This window comes from Dryobates pubescens, chromosome Z, assembly GCF_014839835.1.
Source record: "Dryobates pubescens isolate bDryPub1 chromosome Z, bDryPub1.pri, whole genome shotgun sequence".
Classification (NCBI taxonomy): Eukaryota; Metazoa; Chordata; class Aves; order Piciformes; family Picidae; genus Dryobates; species Dryobates pubescens.
Genome location: NC_071657.1, coordinates 3,424,058 through 3,441,762, shown reverse-complemented (window position 1 = coordinate 3,441,762; position 17,705 = coordinate 3,424,058). Strand labels below are relative to the sequence as shown.

Here is a 17,705-nt window from a genome sequence, read left to right as displayed (position 1 = left end):
AGGCCTTGCTGAGGTCCAGGCAGACTACATCCACAGCCTGCCCCACACCCACCAGGCAGTCACCTGGGCACAGGAGATCAGGCTGGTCAGGCAGGACCTGCCCTTCCTGAATCCATGCTGGCTGGGCCTGATCCCTTGGCCATCCTGCAAGTGCTGTGTGACTGCACTCAAGATGACCTGCTGCATGATCTTGCCCAGCACTGAGGGCAGGCTGACAAGGCCTGCAAGGCCCTGGCTCCTCCTTCCAGCCCATCTTGTGGCTGGGCATCACATTGGCCAGGGTCCAGTGGTCTGGGACCTCTCCACTGAGCCAGGACTGTTGAAAGAGGATGGAGAGGGGCTTGGCCAGCTCATCTGCCAGTTCTCTTAGTACTCTAGGATGGATCCCCATCTGCTCCCATGGGCTTGTAGGACATGCCCTGCCCTGCCCCACAGGGCAGAGCTAGTGTCCCACCCACGGCCCTACCCAGTCCCTTCCCCTTGCCATGCCCCCAGAGCCCAGCTGAGGTCAGTCAGTCAGGAGGAATCCAAGAGCTAATCTACATCAGCCCTGCTGCTCTCAAGGTGGCCCAGGGCAGCTTTAGGGTGCAGAGAAGAAACTACTTCTTCCCTGGAGGGGAGGTGAAGGCCTGGGCCAGGCTGCCCAGGGAGCTGAAGTCCCCACCCCAGGAGGGGCAAAAAGGAGCTGGCAGAGTGAGCATAGAGAGGAGGAGGGCAGCAAAGGAGCAGGGCTGCTTGGGAAGATGAACACCAAGGGCGAGCCAGGGGCACACACGACTCAGAGGCCCTGTCCTTCCTTCAGAAGAGTGAGAGCACCCTTTATTCCTTTGACACTTCCAGCAAACAGTTCCAGAGCTGCTTTTCCTCTCACCACCACACCTGCAAGCAGGACAGGAGTGGCTGCTGCTGAGCTCTGCAGGGAGCCACCCCAGGAAAAGCCAAGCCAGGGCCTGCTGAGGCCCTGAAGACAGGGCAGGACACGAGGGAATTGTCCAGCCAAAGGCCAGAAAAGGTCAGCTAGGAATGAACACAAGGGAGGGCACAGCTCCAGCTGCAGAAACCAGGAGCTGGCAGGCAGCCCAGAGAGCAGGGCCCTGCAACCAGCACCTGCTTCAGAGGAGCACAGTGAGGTATGGGGCTGGGGGAGCTGAGGAGAACTACTCTGCTTCAGGTGGAAAACATGAGGTGGTGAAAGGAAACACAGCTCCTAAGGAGCAGCAAGAGGTTGGGTGAGGCTGGAAGAGAGAAGAGAGTTTGGAAAGGCAAAGAGGACAGGGAGAGGCTCTGCTCAGCATCAGGCTGTCAGCCTTGGGGAGCACAAAGGCCCAGAGGGAGAAGCTGGAGCAATGGCATCATCTCACAAGCTGAGGCCACCTCCAGCCTTCAGCCCTTCAGCCTTCTTCCTGCAGCTCTCTAGGATCTCCCTCAGGGGGCGCAGGAGGTCTTCAGCCATGAACTCTTGGTAGGCTCTGTCGCTTTGGGCGCTCTGCTCCTCCAGGTATTTCTAGGGGAGAGGCACAGCAAGGTGACCAGAACAGTCCTGCTCTCCTAGGAAAGCTCTGTCAGCAGCAGATGGAGCCCAAGGAGCAGTGCAACCCCCACCCACAGCAGCTGGCCTGGGCAGCTCTCCAGAGGAGGAGACTCCACTCCAGCTCACCTCTATCAGCATCATGTGGGTACGAACTGCATCGAGAAGGTGTTCCAGCCTGGCCTCCCTTCTCCTGCTCTCCTTTCTCCTGCTCTGCAGAAGAACTTGGTACCTGCAAAGACAGCCAGAGGGCCCCATCAGGCTCTGCCCCTGCCAGGGGGTGTTCTGAGAGCAGGAACACGGACCAGGGCAGCCTTGCCCATGAGTAGCCAGCTCAGGAGGACCATGGCTGCTAGGTGGTGAGCAAGCAAGGCCCTCAGAGAGCTGGGACTGGCTTTCCAGGCTCCAGACTGCAAAGTGCAGCCTCAGATGTTAGGACACAAACTCCTCTCCTCCCTCTGGGTAGGAAGCCCCCCTAGAAAGCACAGCTCCTGGTGGGGCAGAGCCACCTTCTAGCTGAAGGTTCAGTGTGGAGCAGAAATATCTGTCAGTCAGTGGTGACAGTGAGGTCTGGAGAGGGACACTGCTCCTCCCCTCTAGCACACAGGGGCCCAGCTAAACTGCCCAGGCAGCTTGGATTCAGCCCTTACTGCAGCTGGAGGTCCTGCAGCTCCTTTGTGGCTTCCTCCAGGCCCTTGTTGACACCACTCTCCAGCTGCCTGTTGTGCGGTTCCAGCTTCTCTGCCCACTTCTGCTCCTCCTCCTCTGCCTCCTGCAGACACCAGAGGGAAAAGCCCAAGCTGCATCAGTCAGGAGCTGTCCTTGGAAGGGTGCAGGGTGGCACCCACAGCAACCAGGAGAGAATTCCAGCAGAGCACAGCGAGAGCCCAGATCCAGAGCCCCTGCCCGAGAGCCCCAGCCCTTGAGACCAAGGACTGCCCCCAGGCAGCTCCTATTTGGAGCTCTGCTCTCAAGTGTGGCTGCAGGGGATTGGCCAAGGAGCTTTTCTTCTTACTAGCTAGTGATCCTCAGGAAGGCAGCACAGCTGACTCCTCTCTCATCTCCTGCAGGTCCTTGTTGAGCCACCCCAGCTGGTTCCCCTTCCATCTCTCCTTGCAGTTGCTCCTCTGCAGTCCTTCAGCCCAGGGCACACAACCCCGCAAGGAGTCCTGAGGCCTTTTCTTCTCCTGAGCACCAGCCCAAGGCTGAAGCTGTGGGGATTGTCTCAGCTCCAGCTCAGCCCAGCCCAGCCCCCTTCCTGGCTTTCTCTAAAGGCTCTCCCCCCCGGGACTCACCGGCTCTCTCACCTTCTTCTTCTCCAGCCTGGCAATCTCCTCAATCAGCCTCCTGCTCTCAGCCAGCAGCTCCTCTGTCCTGGCCTCATCCACCTTGTACAGCTCCTCTGGGAAGGGACAGGAGGGATCACAACCTGATCTCACCAGCCACCATCATCCCTGCTCTGGCAAGCACCACCACCTGGACAGCCATCCCCACCAGCAACAGCCCTGGAGCAGCAGGAGCAAGCCCATCAAACCACCCCTAGGGAGCTCCAGAGCAGGCTCCTGCCACAGCTCCCAGGAGCTCAGCTCCCTGCCTCACAGCTGCAGCCCCTGCTTAAGCTTCCCTGGGGCAGACAGAAACCGCCTGCAGAGGTGGAACTTCACCTGCAGAGCTCTGCAGTGCTCCTTGCAAAGCCCCCCAACGTGAGAGGGGGGCACAGATCCAGCTGGCACTAGCACATGCCCAGCTCCTCCTGCAGGCCCCACCAGCAATGCTGCATCCAGAGAGGCTTCAGCTGAGGGACTTCAGGCCCCCAAGCCCAGCTGACTGCCCCTCAGCCAAAGCCCTCCTCCAAGGGGCAACTCACTCAGCTTGGCCTCCAGCTCTGCATCCTGCTCCTCAAAGGTGTCTGCCCCCTTCAGGAACTGCTCATAGCACTTCATAGTATAGTCCAGGAAGAGCTGAGAACAAGGCCACAAGTTCTCTCAGTGCCTGCCAGGGCTCTGCAGGAGCTGGAGAGGCCAACCCTGCCCACCCCCAGAACAGCTTCAGTAGCTGGAGCAAACTGCTGCAGAAATCAACTCCTCCTCCTCCTCCCTTGGAGGAATTGTCAGCAGCTTGTGCTAGGCATTGAGAGGAGACCTCAAGGACACCCCTCTCCTGGCCCTGGGCACCACTGAGCAGAGCCTGGCCCCAGCCTCTTGCCCCCCACAGCTCCTTCAGCTCCTGCTGAGCACTGCTCAGCTGCCCTCTGGGGCTGCTCTGCTGCAGGCTGCCCAGCCCCAGGCCTCTCAGCCTTTGCTGCTCCCAGAGCTGCCACAGTCCTTCCCCCTCGACTCTCTCCAGCAGTTCCCTGTCTCCCTGGCACTGGGGAACTCAGCTGACTAGCCCTGGCCCCCCCTGCCTGTCCCTGCTACCTTGTTGTGGAGGATGCCATCCTCTGTCTCTTCCCCCCAGCTCTGGTCATCATTGAGGGCTGCTGAGTTCTTCCCAGTGGCAGAGAAGAGCTGCAAGGACAGGTGGGGAGGGTGAGCAGCAAGACCTCTCCCACCCCACTGCCACCTTCAGGAGAAGCACACTTGGCTAACTGCTGCTGAAAAATCCAACCTCAGACCCAGCTATGAGCTGGCAGAGGGCAGGAGAGCAGCACTAGCCTGGAGTCACAGACTGGGCAGGGCTAGAAGGGACCTTCAAGACCCTCCAGTTCCAACCCTCTGGCCAGGGGACACCTTCCTCTAGACCAGGCTGCTCCAGGACCCATCCAACCTGGCCTTGGAAGGGAGCACCCTCAGGCGGGGATGGGGTCTTTCTGGGGCTCTTTTGGTCTCTTTTTGGTCACTGTGCTGCTTTTTTGCACACACTCCCTGCTCTCTCTTTAACCTTCCCATCACTTTGGCAGTCTGTTTGTCTGAGCCGTTGTTGCTGTGCCTGGTGGGGAGGGGGTCTGCCCCAACCCATTACAGGCTGGCAGTCACCTTGGAGGTCATGGAAGCCAACCCCTAACCCAGCACTGCCAGGGCACCACCATCCCATGGCCCCTCAGCACTGCATCTCCAGGGCTTTGCTTGAAGCCCCTCCAGGCATGGGGACTCCACCGCTGCCCTGGGCAGGCTGGGCCAGGCCTGGACAACCCTTCTGGGGCAGAAATCTTTCCCTAAGCAGCAAAGCAAAACACTCAGGAGGCAGTTCAGGGATGGGCCTTGAAACTGCCCCCCCTGCCCCGAGCCTGCAGTGGCTCCCCTTGGCTTGGAGAAGACAACCCCTACCTTGACACTGTCAATCAGCCAGACCAGAGCTGCCACGAGCTGAGGCCAGACGTGTGGGGCTCCCACCAGGTGCATGGAGCTCTTGGGCAGAGGGAAGGGATACCTGCAGGGCAAAGGAAGGACACTGTGAGCTGCTGCAGTGAGGAAGCCAGCCCAGCAGCTGTTCACAGGACACCAAGGCATGGAAGGGAGAACAAACTCAGTGGCTCCTCACCCTGCACCTGGAAGGGAGAGGAACCAAGTCCTGACTGCATGGATCCATTCCCTTGGCAATTCCACAGCTTCTCCAGCTGGGAGGGACCCCACCTGGAGAGGACCATAAAGTCCAGGCCCCTGCTCCTCCCAGGACTGCCCAGCTCCACACCATCCAACTGAGAGGCTGGAGCCTCTCTGCTGTGAGAGCAGGCTGAAAGAGTTAGGCTTGGTCAGCCTGGAGAATGCCTCCAGGAGAGCTTCTGGTGGCCTTTCAGGGCTTCAAGGAGGGGAGCAGAAAGCTGGGGGCAGACTTTTAACTCGGGACCTGCGGTGCCAGGCCAAGGGGGGAGGGTTTGGACTCCAAGAGGGAGACTGAGAGTGGAGAGAAGGGAGAAATGCTTGACCCTGAGGCTGGGGAGAGCCTGGCCCAGGCTGCCCAGAGAGGGGGCAGCTGCCCCACGGCTGGCACCACTGCAGCTCGGGGTTCTGAGCAGCCTGCTCTGCTCGGGGAGGGCCGTGCTGGCTGCAGGGGCTTGGCCTGCACTGGATGGCCTTGGAAGGTCTCTTCCCACCCAACCCTTTCGAGGACAGCTGCTGCTAAACAGACAGCTCTAAAGCAGTGCCCTTGAGCCCCCTGGGCTGGGAGTGTTCCCACCCCCAGCTGCCCTGCACAGCTCCCAGCTTCCCCAGCCCAGGCTGCGTCCCAGCCCAACCAGCACCTTACCCAAGGTCTCGGAAGAGTCTGGGGATTTCCTCTTCAGACCCGGAGCCAGGCAGCCGATAGTCAGGGCAGAGGAAGCCGTAGATGAAGGTGAAGATCTTGAGGAAGTCCTTGACTGAGGGAGACTGCAGGGACTTGATGGAGGCCTTGTGGGCGTAGCCGTGCTCGGCCAGGAACTGCGAGGGGCGAGGCGTGGGCGGAGCGGCCGAGCCGAGGCCGGGGCCGAAGCCACAGCCCAGCCACAGCCCAGGCGCTGCCCTGCACGCCCGCTGGGGCGGGCTGCCCGCCAGGCCTCACCTCAGAGAGCCGCCTGATGCACTGCTGGACGAAGGCCTTGTCGTGGAGGGGCCTGGGGTCCTTCATCTTCTCCCTCCTGGAGACGACCAGCTGGCTGCTGCGGGAGCCCCCGGCCCCGCCGGCCCTGAGCGGGGAGCGGGCACGGCCTGGAGCAAAGGCTCAGGGCCCCCAGCCGCTCCTCACCGGCCCTGTGCCCCACTCCCTTCCCCAGCCTGGCTGCCCTGCTCCAGCCCCTCCCCCAAAGGGAGCTCCAGGGAGCAGGAGCACACCCGGGGCTGGGCATTGCTGCAAGGTCTCGGAGCAGAGGAGGCCAGGGCAGAGCAGGCGGCAGGCGGCGCTCTGCCTCGGGCAGATGTGCTGAGCAGCTCTCAGGCCTGCGCTGCTCCCCGTGCCCAGAGCAACAACAACTCTCACAGCAGCTCCCAACCCACCGAGGCCTGGAGGAAGGCCCTCTAGAGGCCTGCGGCTGCAGGCACACTGCTCTCTACCCCACAGCTGGGCCCCAGCTAGGCTCCATACCTGAGCCCCACAGAGCTGACTTTGCCCTCCGTACTGCTAGGGGTGGGCTTGCTCGTGCTCAGCTCTCCAGACGTGGCTCTGTCCTTCCTGAGGGGCACAGAGAAGTGCTGTCACTGACTGAGCCAACTGAAGGCCACTGAAGGGAGTTTTCATTTGAAGAGAGCAATTGTCAAGCAGTAAGAGACGTGCAGAACAGCTCTCTGGGTGCTCAGGGCACACTGACCACTTTCCAACTACCCTTCCAACACTCTCCCCTTCATACACATGCAGACAAAGGTGGGGTTATTGCCATTAGCTTCTGCTGCTGCTGGGCTTTCCCTGAGGCCATCCTCTAGGCAGCACAGCCGCTGGCTGCTGTGCCGAGCCCTGGTGATTGTATCTTCTCAGCTCTGCTGTTACAATCCACCTCCTGCCCAGGGATGGCTTTGCACACAGCTTCTGGTGACTCTCACAGCTGCCCCTCGTCTTCACGGCCTCTGCAGCACTCTCTCTTCCTTTCTCACCCTTGAGCAACTGATTACTTCCTAACACTTCAACTGTCAGCTGTCAGCTCCTAACATTTCACTGGGGCGTTGGCAGACATACATTGAAACAGATTAAATTAGCAAACAACAGGTTATAACAAAGCCTCAAATCCTACTCTGCACTAAACCAAGTCTCCTGAATCATAAACAACTGACTGCCATAAAGCCCAAGAAGAATCTCACTCCAGTTACACATGTAAGTCCCCACTGCCTGATCCCTTCTTCCATCATTCATGCTCCTGCTTTTGCTTTAATCAGAATCATCTCATTGACACCAATCATCATTCCATTTATCACAGAAGGATTTACCCAGGGGACTGCTGGAGCTGTGTCATAGGGAGACCAAGGCATGAGGGGGAGCTCCTTGCAGGACTGGAGCACTTTGTGTGCACACCACCTCTGCTGCAAGGGGTTTCCCCCCTGCTGCTCCCACCTGGCTGCAGTCCCTGCACACCCACCCAAGCCCACCCCAGGGCACCGTTCCAGAACAGGCTGCCAAAGCCCTTCCCAGCAGCACTAGCAGCACCACTTACGTCTGGGGACCCGGGAGACCCATCTCGTTGCTCTCCGGCACCCCCAGAGACTCGAGGGACGGCCGGCTGCAGCTGCCAGGAAGCTTGGAGCTCCTCCTCATGGCGCCCCAGCTGGAGAGCACCCAGCGCCCAGGAGCGAGGAGCAGCGGCTGGAGTGGACAGCACAGGCACCTCCTACAGGGGCACAAGGAACAGCAGCACTGTGCTGTGCTAGCACAGCTTCCAGACTCTTTAAGCTCTCCTTCAACGAAAGCGGCCACGGACAGAACAAGAGCAGCGCCGTCAGACGCAGCCTCTCGCAGCAGCCCTTGCGTTGAGGGCAGGGCCAGGCTCGGCCTTTGGATCCGCTCCCTTCGAAGCGACAGCTGCCCTCCTCCGCGCCCGCTCCAGCCCCTCAAGGGGCAGCGGAGCGGCTGCGGGCGGGCGCCGGCGCCACCACCCTCCCCAGCCGCGCTAACACCGCCGTTAAATCCCCCCGAGCCGGGGGCAGAGCAACGCCCCCAGCCCCCCGAGCCGGGGGCTCCCGCAGGGCTCGTCCTTACCGCCCAGACGCCGCTCACGGCTGCCGTCCTGCCGCCCGCTGCCGGCGCCGCTGCCGCCGCCGCCATTTTCAAGCCGGCCGCCGCACGGCACGCTGCGCGACGCGGTGACGTCATCGAGCGGCGCCGCGCGGCGCGGGCCCCGGGCCGTGTCGTCACTTCCGCTCGCCCCCGGCCCGCCCCCGAGCCCACCGGAAGTGCGGGGCCGTCACGCCCGCGGGCAAGATGGCGGCGCCCGGAGGCGGCGGGGCGAGGCGGGTATGCGGGCGAGACGCTGCCGTGCCGAGCCCCTGGGCTCGCAGCGAGGGATGGGGATGGAGGGCAGCCCTGGGACGGCTTCAGCCCCGCGCAGCTCGGGCTGCGGCGGCTCCTCTCGTTCCGCCGCGCCGCGAGGCTTGCGCCCGTCGTCGAGCCGCGCCGACGGGCCTGCCTGCGGTCGGGGTGAGGCAGGAGCGGTGCGATTTGGGGGCGTCAGCGCTCTGCTTTGGGGGGACGGCCGAGCTGCTGGGCTCCGCGGGTCTGTGTTCTGCTGCCGCTGCAGGCCGCCTCGTTCTTAGCCGGGCCCCTTGCTGTGCCCCGTTGCTGTTGGCTCGCTGAGGGAGCTGCCGCAGACCGACCCGGTCACTTCTCGCCCCTTCCTTAGGTCTGATTTGCCGCAGAGCGGTGCGGTAGGCACAGAGGGATGTGGTAAGGTGCGCAGAGCTGGAGTCAGGAGCGCCTGCGGCACGTCCCGAGCCCCCAAGGCCGTGCCGGCAGAAGCTCAGCGCTGCTTTCTGAGCCGCTAGGGCCTCCGGAGCCGTTCAGACGGTGCCCCCAGGAGGGCCTGGCTGCAGGAGGTGCCTGTGCTGGGCAGCCCTGGCTGCAGGCCGTTGCCTTCTGCTCTTGCTGGGCGGCGGGGATGGCCGTGGTGCATCGGCTGGCAGCAGGGTGGCTGGTGGATCACCTGGCCTTCATCAACCAGTGTGGCTACGAGATCTGGGACGCCTCTGCCTGCCCTGCTGCTGCCACATCTGCTGGAGCCTGCTGTGCTGCTCCTGCCGGCTCCTGGGGGAGAGCTGGGCCCGAGCCTGGGCCTGCAGCTGGGAGAGCAGCAGGAGGCCAAGCAGCCAGGAGGAGATTTGTGTTCCGGGAGGAGTTCTTTGCCGTCTCTCAGCCCCACATAGCTGCAGCTCCCGGGGAGCAGCTGAGGCAGGGATGCCCTGCCCTGAGTCCTGCAGCAGCAGAGGCCCAGAGCAGCAGAGAGGAGCTCCCAGCAGGAGCCCAGAGTGCCGTGGGAGGCTCTGCTGGCAGTGCCAGGAAGGTGAGTGCTCCGCAGTGCACTGCTGTGCTGTCAGCCTGGGAGGGAAGAGGCCAGCAGTGGTGTCTGGCTTGTGTCTGCCTCCCAGAGCCCTGGAGCTGTTTGGGTGGGAAGAGAGCTTGGAGGTGCTGGAGGGCAGCCCTTAACCCAGCACTGCCAGGGCACCACCAAGCCCTCAGCAGCACATCTCCAGGGCTCTGAAACCCCTGCAGGGCTGGGGACTCCGCCGCTGCCCTGGGCAGCCTGGGCCTGGCCTGGCCGAGCCTTGTGGGGCAGAAATTGTTCCTCCTGGCCCAGCTGACCCTCCCCTGGGGCAAGTTGAGGCGCCTGCCTCTCGTTCCTTGAGAGAAGAGCCCACCCCCCAGCTGGCTGCAGCCTCCTCTCAGGGAGCTGCAGAGAGCAAGGAGGGCTCCCCTCAGGCTCCTCTTCTCCAGGCTGAACAGCCTCAGGTCCCTCAGCTGCTCCTCCTGCAGAGAGCAGGAGCTTTGGCAGAGCAGGCTTCAGGATGCATGCAAGCTGCAGAGCCTGCCAGGAGAGCCTGGGGTGCCCTGTGGCAGTGGTGGGCACCCCGTGGCTCAGCAGCAGCAGGCTGCTCCCAGAGCTTCTGCCCCAGGCTGCGGTCAGGCCCCCGAGCCCCCGTGGCAGCTGTGCAGCTTGTGCAGGGCAGGGGGAAGGCCCTCTCAGGAGGCTGGCTGTGGCCTGCTGTCCCCTGTGGAGCAGGACAAGGAGAGGCTCAGCTCCAGAGGGGCTCTGATTCTGTGTCCTTGTGTCCTGGCTGCAGAAACGCAAACGGCAGCAGGAGCTGAACCAGGGGGAGCTGGAGGCCCTGCACTACCACTGCAAGGTGAGCACAGCCAAGGGCAGCTGTCACTGCATGGGGGCAAGGCATGGCTGCAAACAAGTGCTGCTCTTGCAGCTCCTTGCAGCGAGTGGAGTCCCCAGGTGCCAGCAGGGAGGGCTGGGAAGGACCTCTGGAGCTCCCCCAGCCCAAGCCCCTGCTCCAGCAGGGCCCCCCCAGCAGCTTGCCCAGCAGCACAGTGCCCAGGGGGGGTTGGAAGCTCTCCACACCAGGAGACTCCACAGCCTCTCTGGGCAGCCTGCTCCAGGCCTCCAGCAGCCTCCCCCCACACCACTTTCTGCTCCTGCTCAGCTGCCAGCTCCTGGCTGCCAGGCTGTGCCCCTTGCCCCTTGTGCTGGCCCTGGGCACCACTGAGCAGAGCCTGGCCCCAGCCTCTTGCCCCCCACAGCTCCTGCTGAGCAGTGCTCAGCTGCCCTCTGGGGCTGCTCTGCTGCAGGCTGCCCAGCCCCAGGGCTCTCAGCCTTTGCTGCTGCCAGAGCTGCTCCAGGCCCCTCAGCAGCTCTGCAGCCTGCCCTGGGCTCTCTCCAGCAGCTCCCTGTCTCCCTGGGCCTGGGGAGCCCAGCAGTGGCCCCAGCCCTGCAGCTGTGGCCTGCCCATGGCAGAGCAGAGGGCCAGGAGAGCCTCCACTGCCCTGCTGGCCACACTCCTCTTGATGCCCCCTAGGCCACCTTGGGCCTGCTTGGCCAGCAGGGCACTTTGCTGGCTGCTGGGCACCTTCTTGTCCCCCAGCACTCCCAGGGCATGCTCCTTGGAGCTGCTTCCCAGCAGGTTCCCCTGCTGCAGGAGGTTGTTCCTGCCTGGGGACAGGGCCCTGCCCTTGCCCTGGTTGGACTCCAGGAGCTTCTCTCCCCCAGCTCTCCTCCTGGCCAGGTCTTCCTGCACAGCAGCACAGCCTCTCAAGGTGTCACCTCTGCAGTCCCTGGGGTGCAGCCAGAGGATGTTTGCTGTGCTCTTGTGACACAGGCTGCAGGGGATCTGAGTGTGTGGCAAGCATCCTTTGCCCACTCTGGGTGGCCAAGGCCTTGGTCTCTGCCCCATGTCCTGACCCAGGAGGCACCTGAAGCATTTCCCTTCTTTCTTGGTGCCCCTCCAGGTCAGGAAGCTCATCTGGGAAGGCAGCCTGGCTTTGGTGCAGGAAGGGCTGAGGAGTGGATTCCTTCAGCCCAGCGCTGCAGCACTGGGTCCCAAGAGGAGAGCTGTCCCTGGGCACGGTGGCTGTGGGCTGGCTGAGCTCTGTGACATGGGCAAGCAGTTGCCAGCTGGGGGTGGATGCCTGCAGCCAGCTGTGCAGCTGCTAGGGGAGGAGAGCTCCCTTCCAGAGCAGGCCCTGCTCTCCTGCCTGACAGAGAACAGCTCCAGCTCTGCCAGGATCCTGGTGCTCATGGGGCAGAAGTACCTGGTGCCTCCAAGGAGCAGCTTCCTCCTCTCTGATGTCTCCTGCCTGCAGCCCCTGCTGAGCTGTGAGTATCTGCAGCTGCCAGGGCTGAGCTCTGGCCTCCCTGCTGCCTGGGCAGGAGCACAGCTGCTGCAGGCTGCCAAGGTGCTGCTTCTCAGCTGGGGCACAGCAGGGCTGCGTTGCCCCGAGCCCAGCAGCTCCCCCACTGAGCCATGGCCCTCAGCACCACACCTGCAGGGCTCCAGCACTGCCCTGAGCAGCCTGGGCCCGGCCTGGACAGCCCTCTGGGGGCAGAAATGGTTCCTCATGGCCAAGCTGAGCCTGCCCTGGGGCTCTTTCCTCTTGTCCTGGGAGAGCAGTGCCCAGCTGGCTGCAGTCTCCTTGGAGGGAGCTGCTGATAGTGAGAAGCCCTTTGCAGAGCTGCTTTGGAGCTGCCCAGGTCCCAGCTGGGCTGCTGGAAGGTCCAGCAGCAGAGGGCTCTGGCAGCCAGAGCCCATCACTGCCCTTGCTGCACAGCCCCTGCTGGGAGCCTCCAAGCAAGCCTTGGTCAGCTGCCCTCTGCCCAAGGCCCCCAGATGTTCAGAAGCTCTTGGAGGGCTCTGGGCCAGGCCCCAGGAAGGTCCTCTCCTTGGGTAAGGAGCCTGACCACCTCTGAAGGGTGTGATGGTTGGCTTCGGGCTGCAAGGAGCTGGACTGGGCTGAGGCATGAGGGGAAAGTGCTTCCTGCTGAGGGGGGAGGCACTGGGACAGGTGCAGGGAAGCTGTGGACACTTCAAGCCTGGAGCTGTCTGTGTCCAGGCTGGCTGAGGCCTGCAGCAAGCTGGGCTAGAGGCAGGTGTCCCTGCCCATGGCAGGGGGCTGGAGCTGAGGGATGTGGAAGGTCCCCTCCAGCCCAGCCCAGCCTTGTTTGTGTGGCTGGGGGAGAGCAAACCTGCCTGGAGCCTTCAGGCCTCTTCTCTGGCTGGAGGAGAGCAAGCTGTGGTTGGGCAGCTTGGGGGCTCCTTGCCTGCAGGCTGTGGGGGCAGGGCTGGGCCTTGGTCACTCTGCAGGGGCAGAGTCCCTTGGCCCTCCCTGCTTTGGCTTTTGTTTTCCTCTTTGCAATGTCCCTGCCCAGGCCAGAGGAGATTTGAGGTCATTGTGCTGGACCCCCCGTGGGAGAACAAGTCCCTGAAGAGGAGCAAGAGGTGAAGGTGGCACTGGGGTCCCACAGGAGGCCAGGCAGGAGCTGTGCCTGGGGCCAGCAGCCCCCCACTGCCAGCAGCCTGCTGAGCAGCAGTGAAGGGCTGGGCTGTGAGCCTGGCCTCAGCCTCTGCAGGGGCTTGCAGGAGGGATGACTCTGGGGTGAGCTTTCCGCTTGGCAGTGGCAGCAGCCTTGCCCAGGTCCTTGCCCTGCCCTGGTGTCCCTTCAGCAGGGGGCTTGCCCCTGCTGGCACTCAGCCCTGGCTGGCTGCAGACATGCTCTTGACTCAGCAGCTGCCTTCTGGCCTGCAGATGAGAAGGTGCCCTGGCAGGGGGCAGCTGCTGAGGGGCAGGGGGCAGCTGCTGAGGGGCAGGGGGCAGCTGCTGAGGGGCAGGGGGCAGCTGCTGAGGGGCAGGAGGCAGCTGCTGAGGGGCAGGGGGCAGCTGCTGAGGGGCAGGGGGCAGCTGCTGAGGGGCTGGGGGCAGCTGCTGAGGGGCAGGGGGCAGCTGCTGAGGGGCAGGGGGCAGCTGCTGGGGGGCAGGGGGCAGCTGCTGAGGGGCAGGGGGCAGCTGCTGAGGGGCAGGGGGCAGCTGCTGGGGGGCAGGAGGCAGCTGCTGAGGGGGCAGGGGGCAGCTGCTGAGGGGCAGGGGCAGCAGCAGGGCCTCCTGGTTTGGGTTGGAAGGGGCCTTGCGGCTGAGGCAGTGCAAGAGCCCTGCAGGCAGCAGGCACAGCTGCCCCTAGAGCAGGCTGCTGAGCCTTGCCCAGGGCCTGCAGGCTGCAGCACAGGGGGGTGGCCCTCAGCTGGCACCCAGCGCTGTGCCCAGCGGGTGCCAGGCAGGGCCCAGCCCTGGGTGCCGGCCGAGGCCCCGGCTGGGTGGCTCCTGCAGCCAGCAGCTCTTGCTGGGGGCTCTCTGCCCACTGGGGCCCTGCTCTGCTCCCCATGCAGCTACAGCCCCCTGGCCCCCTGGCAGATCAAGCAGCTCCCTGTGCCCGCCCTGGCAGCGCCCAGCTGCCTGGTGCTCACCTGGGTGACCAACAGGCAGCGGCACCTGCGCTTCGTCAGGGAGCAGCTCTACCCTCACTGGGCCCTGCAGCCCCTGGCAGAGTGGTACTGGGTCAAGGTGAGGCTCCCAGCAGCTGCCCTGGCAGCTGTGGGCACCATGGGGGCTGCTGCTGGGGCACTCTGCATCACAGAGGGGCTCGGGATGGAAGGGTCTCCAGAGCTGCTCTGGTCATGCAGGCACAGAGGGGCTGGGGATGGAAGGGTCTCCAGAGCTGCTCTGGTCATGCAGGCACAGAGGGGCTGGGGATGGAAGGGTCTCCAGAGCTGCTCTGGTCATGCAGGCACAGAGGGGCTGGGGATGGAAGGGTCTCCAGAGCTGCTCTGGTCATGCAGGCACAGAGGGGATGGGGATGGAAGGGTCTCCAGAGCTGCTCTGGTCATGCAGGCACAGAGGGGCTGGGCATGGAAGGGTCTCCAGAGCTGCTCTGGTCATGCAGGCACAGAGGGGCTGGGCATGGAAGGGTCTCCAGAGCTGCTCTGGTCATGCAGGCACAGAGGGGATGGGGATGGAAGGGTCTCCAGAGCTGCTCTGGTCATGCAGGCACAGAGGGGATGGGGATGGAAGGGTCTCCAGAGCTGCTCTGGTCATGCAGGCACAGAGGGGCTGGGGATGGAAGGGTCTCCAGAGCTGCTCTGGTCATGCAGGCACAGAGGGGCTGGGGATGGAAGGGTCTCCAGAGCTGCTCTGGTCATGCAGGCACAGAGGGGCTGGGCATGGAAGGGTCTCCAGAGCTGCTCTGCTCCAGCCTCTCTCTGCTTTCCACCATCTCCTTCGGTATCTGAAGGGCCTGGGGGCATCAGCAGCTTCCTTTTAGTCCAGGAGAGTGCCTGGGGAGCAGTGCAGGTGCAAGTCCTGCAGTGGGTGATGGTTGCTCCCTTGTGCAGATCACCAGGGCTGGAGAGTTTGTGCTGCCTCTGGACTCCCTGCACAAGAAGCCCTACGAGGTGCTGGTGCTGGGGAGGGCTGGAGCAGCCCCCCAGGAGGCCTCCAGGTAGGCCAGGCTGGAGCTGCTGAGTGCCTTGCTCTGAAGCCTTCTCCGTGGCCCTTGCTCACAGCACAGGCTACTGGCCCCAGAGCTTCCCTGAAGGCCCTAAATAGGCCTCCTTGGCTCTGGGGGAAGGGAGGGCTCCAGGGACACTGAAGGCTGGGGGAGACCTTCACTGCTCCTGGGGGCTGCTTCTGCTGAGGACTCTGCTCAGAGCCAAGCCTGGGGCTGGGGCTTTGCTGGCTTTGCCCTTGGACTGTGAGGCCTTGGCTCAGGCTGCTGCCACCTGGGGGTTGTGGGGGTGTCCACATGGGAACATCCAGGAGCACACTGGTGGCTCTCAGGGCCTTTGGGAGCTCTGCTTAAGGACTTCTCAGTCCTTGCTAAACCTCCTGCTGCAGATTATGGCTGAGCAGCCTTCAGCCCCCCTGGGGGCTTCTCTCCTTCTCTGTGAGCCTTCTGGGGCTGGAGGGGCTGTGGGGGAGCTGCAGCAGCATTGGTGGTGGTGTCTGCCTCCAACTTCCTCTCTTTGGTGTGGTTTGTCCCCCAGGGAAGCTGAAGCTGTGCCTGAAATCCCAGCTCAGAAGCTGATTGTCAGTGTCCCCTGCAGCCTGCACTCACACAAGCCCCCCTGGCTGGTAGGTGGGGGCTGCTGCTCTGCTGCTGGGGCCTTGGCCTTGGAGCTGTGAGCTGATGGAGCCAGGATGAGGAAGCTGCATGGATGAAGGGCCTGGCTGGCCATGTGCCAAGGGCTTGTCCTCAGCAGGCCCTTGTGGCTCCTCAGCCTTTCTGGAACTCTTCCCATGCATCCCAGTCCTGCTCCCAGAATCCCCCAGGTGCCAGCAGGGAGGGGTGGGAAGGACCTCTGGAGCTCCCCCAGCCCAAGCCCCTGCTCCAGCAGGGCCCCCCCAGCAGCTTGCCCAGCAGCACAGTGCCCAGGGGGGGTTGGAAGCTCTCCACACCAGGAGACTCCACAGCCTCTCTGGGCAGCCTGCTCCAGGCCTCCAGCAGCCTCCCCCCACACCACTTTCTCCTCCTGCTCAGCTGCCAGCTCCTGGCTGCCAGGCTGTGCCCCTTGCCCCTTGTGCTGGCCCTGGGCACCACTGAGCAGAGCCTGGCCCCAGCCTCTTGCCCCCCACAGCTCCTGCTGAGCAGTGCTCAGCTGCCCTCTGGGGCTGCTCTGCTGCAGGCTGCCCAGCCCCAGGGCTCTCAGCCTTTGCTGCTGCCAGAGCTGCTCCAGGCCCCTCAGCAGCTCTGCAGCCTGCCCTGGGCTCTCTCCAGCACTTCTCTGTCCCTGGGAGACTGGGGAGCTCAGCAGTGGCCCCAGCCCTGCAGCTGTGGCCTGCCCATGGCAGACAGGGGGGCAGGAGAGCCTGGGCTGCTGGCTGCTCTCCTGGAGCCCCCTTCAGCTACTGGAAGCTGCCAGAAGGTCTCCCTGGAACCTTCTCTGCTGCAGGCTGCCCAGCCCCAGCTCTCCCAGCCTGAAGGCTGGCTTGCTTGGCTCTTGCACCTTGGGCAGTGCTGCTCTCACCTCTCTCCTCCTCTCTCCTCCCTGCCAGGGGTGCTGGCAGAGTTTGTCAAGCCAGATGTGCAGTGCCTGGAGCTCTTTGCCCGCAGCCTGCAGCCCGGCTGGACCAGCTGGGGAAACGAGGTCCTCAAGTTCCAGCACATGGATTATTTCACTCCTCTGGGGGATGAAAGCTGACCTGGCCCTCGGTGGCTTCACTCTGCAGCTTCTCCACAGCCTCCTCAACCTGCCTCTCTTCCTGAGGGCGTGCTCAGCGTGCTGGAGGTGTGCAGGGGACCTCTGGAGCCCTTCTAGTCCAGCCGTGGGCACCCCCAGCAGCTTGCCCAGCAGCACAGTGCCCAGGGGGCCTGGAAGCTCTCCAGAGAAGGAGACTCCACAGCCTCTCTGGGCAGCCTGCTCCAGGCCTGCAGCAGCCTCACACCAAACCTCCTGCTGGGGTGCACGTTGTCCCCCTCGCCCCTGGGCCTGTTGCTGGGCACCACTGAGGAGAGTCTGGCTCCATCCCACCCCCCTGAGCTGCTGTCTGGGACACCAAGCTGCTTGAGCTAACTGATTAAAGGCACTTTGGCAGTTCCTTTGTTCATCTCTTTGGGCCTATCCAAGCCCCCCCAGAGACCAGGCTTGGCCCTGGCCTGGCCCCCCCAGAGACCACTGTTGGCCCTGTCCAAGCCCCCCCAGAGACCATGCTTATCCCTTCCCAAGGCTGTGTGTCCCTTGTGATGAGGCCTGGGGCACTTGAAGGAAACAGTAAAAGGCAAAGGGAGACTGCAGTGAAGCTTCTGGCACTTGTTGACTCTGCAGCAGGAGGGACAGAGCTGCTGGAGGAGCTGCTTGTCCTGATGGGAAGCTGGTGAGCTGCTCCTGGCAGGGCCCAAGCCACCTCACAGCCCCCCTCCTCTTCCTTTCCTGTTGGGTAGCCTGAGGAGCTGCTGGCAGCTGAGTTCTGAGCGCTCCTGAGCAGTGCCAGTGCCAACCTAGCCCTGGCAGTGGCCTCTGGGCAGGGCTGCAGGCTTTATTTGCCCCACCAGCAGCTTCTGCCCTCTTACAAGCAGGCTGCACAAGAAAATGTCTCAGCTGCTTGGGAGAGTTTTTTCATGCACAGAACAGAAGCAAGCAAGCAGCAGCCCAACTCCCTCAGCCTCTGCCAGGAGTTGATCTGTTAGAGGGTAGGAGAGCTGTGCAGAGGGACCTTGCCAGGCTGGGCAGAGGGGCAGAGGCCAAGGGCAGCAGGCTGACCACATCCAAGGGCCAGGTTCTGCACATTGGCCACAGCA

At 63.5% G+C, this 17,705-nt stretch overlaps 2 protein-coding genes across 2 annotated transcripts; one reads left to right on the top strand and one right to left on the bottom strand.

The window, feature by feature from the left end:
* Positions 1-1,357: 1,357 nt before the first annotated feature.
* LOC128899472 (kinetochore protein NDC80 homolog) lies at positions 1,358-7,684 on the bottom strand. The gene is made up of 11 exons (XM_054178758.1): positions 7,584-7,684; positions 6,527-6,613; positions 6,008-6,131; positions 5,714-5,886; positions 4,795-4,897; positions 3,946-4,035; positions 3,396-3,489; positions 2,824-2,930; positions 2,179-2,300; positions 1,658-1,760; positions 1,358-1,504 (listed from the first exon to the last, which is right to left on the bottom strand). Exons 1-11 carry the CDS (start codon positions 7,682-7,684, stop codon positions 1,358-1,360), a joined length of 1,251 nt encoding a protein of 416 aa, XP_054034733.1.
* Positions 7,685-9,020: 1,336 nt separating this feature from the next.
* METTL4 (methyltransferase 4, N6-adenosine) lies at positions 9,021-16,608 on the top strand. Its single transcript, XM_054178750.1, has 8 exons — positions 9,021-9,110; positions 10,183-10,263; positions 11,372-11,828; positions 12,789-12,858; positions 13,801-13,975; positions 14,803-14,909; positions 15,454-15,545; positions 16,463-16,608. The coding sequence occupies exons 1-8, from the start codon at positions 9,021-9,023 to the stop codon at positions 16,606-16,608; spliced, it is 1,218 nt and encodes a 405-aa protein (XP_054034725.1).
* The last annotated feature ends 1,097 nt before the right edge of the window (positions 16,609-17,705 follow it).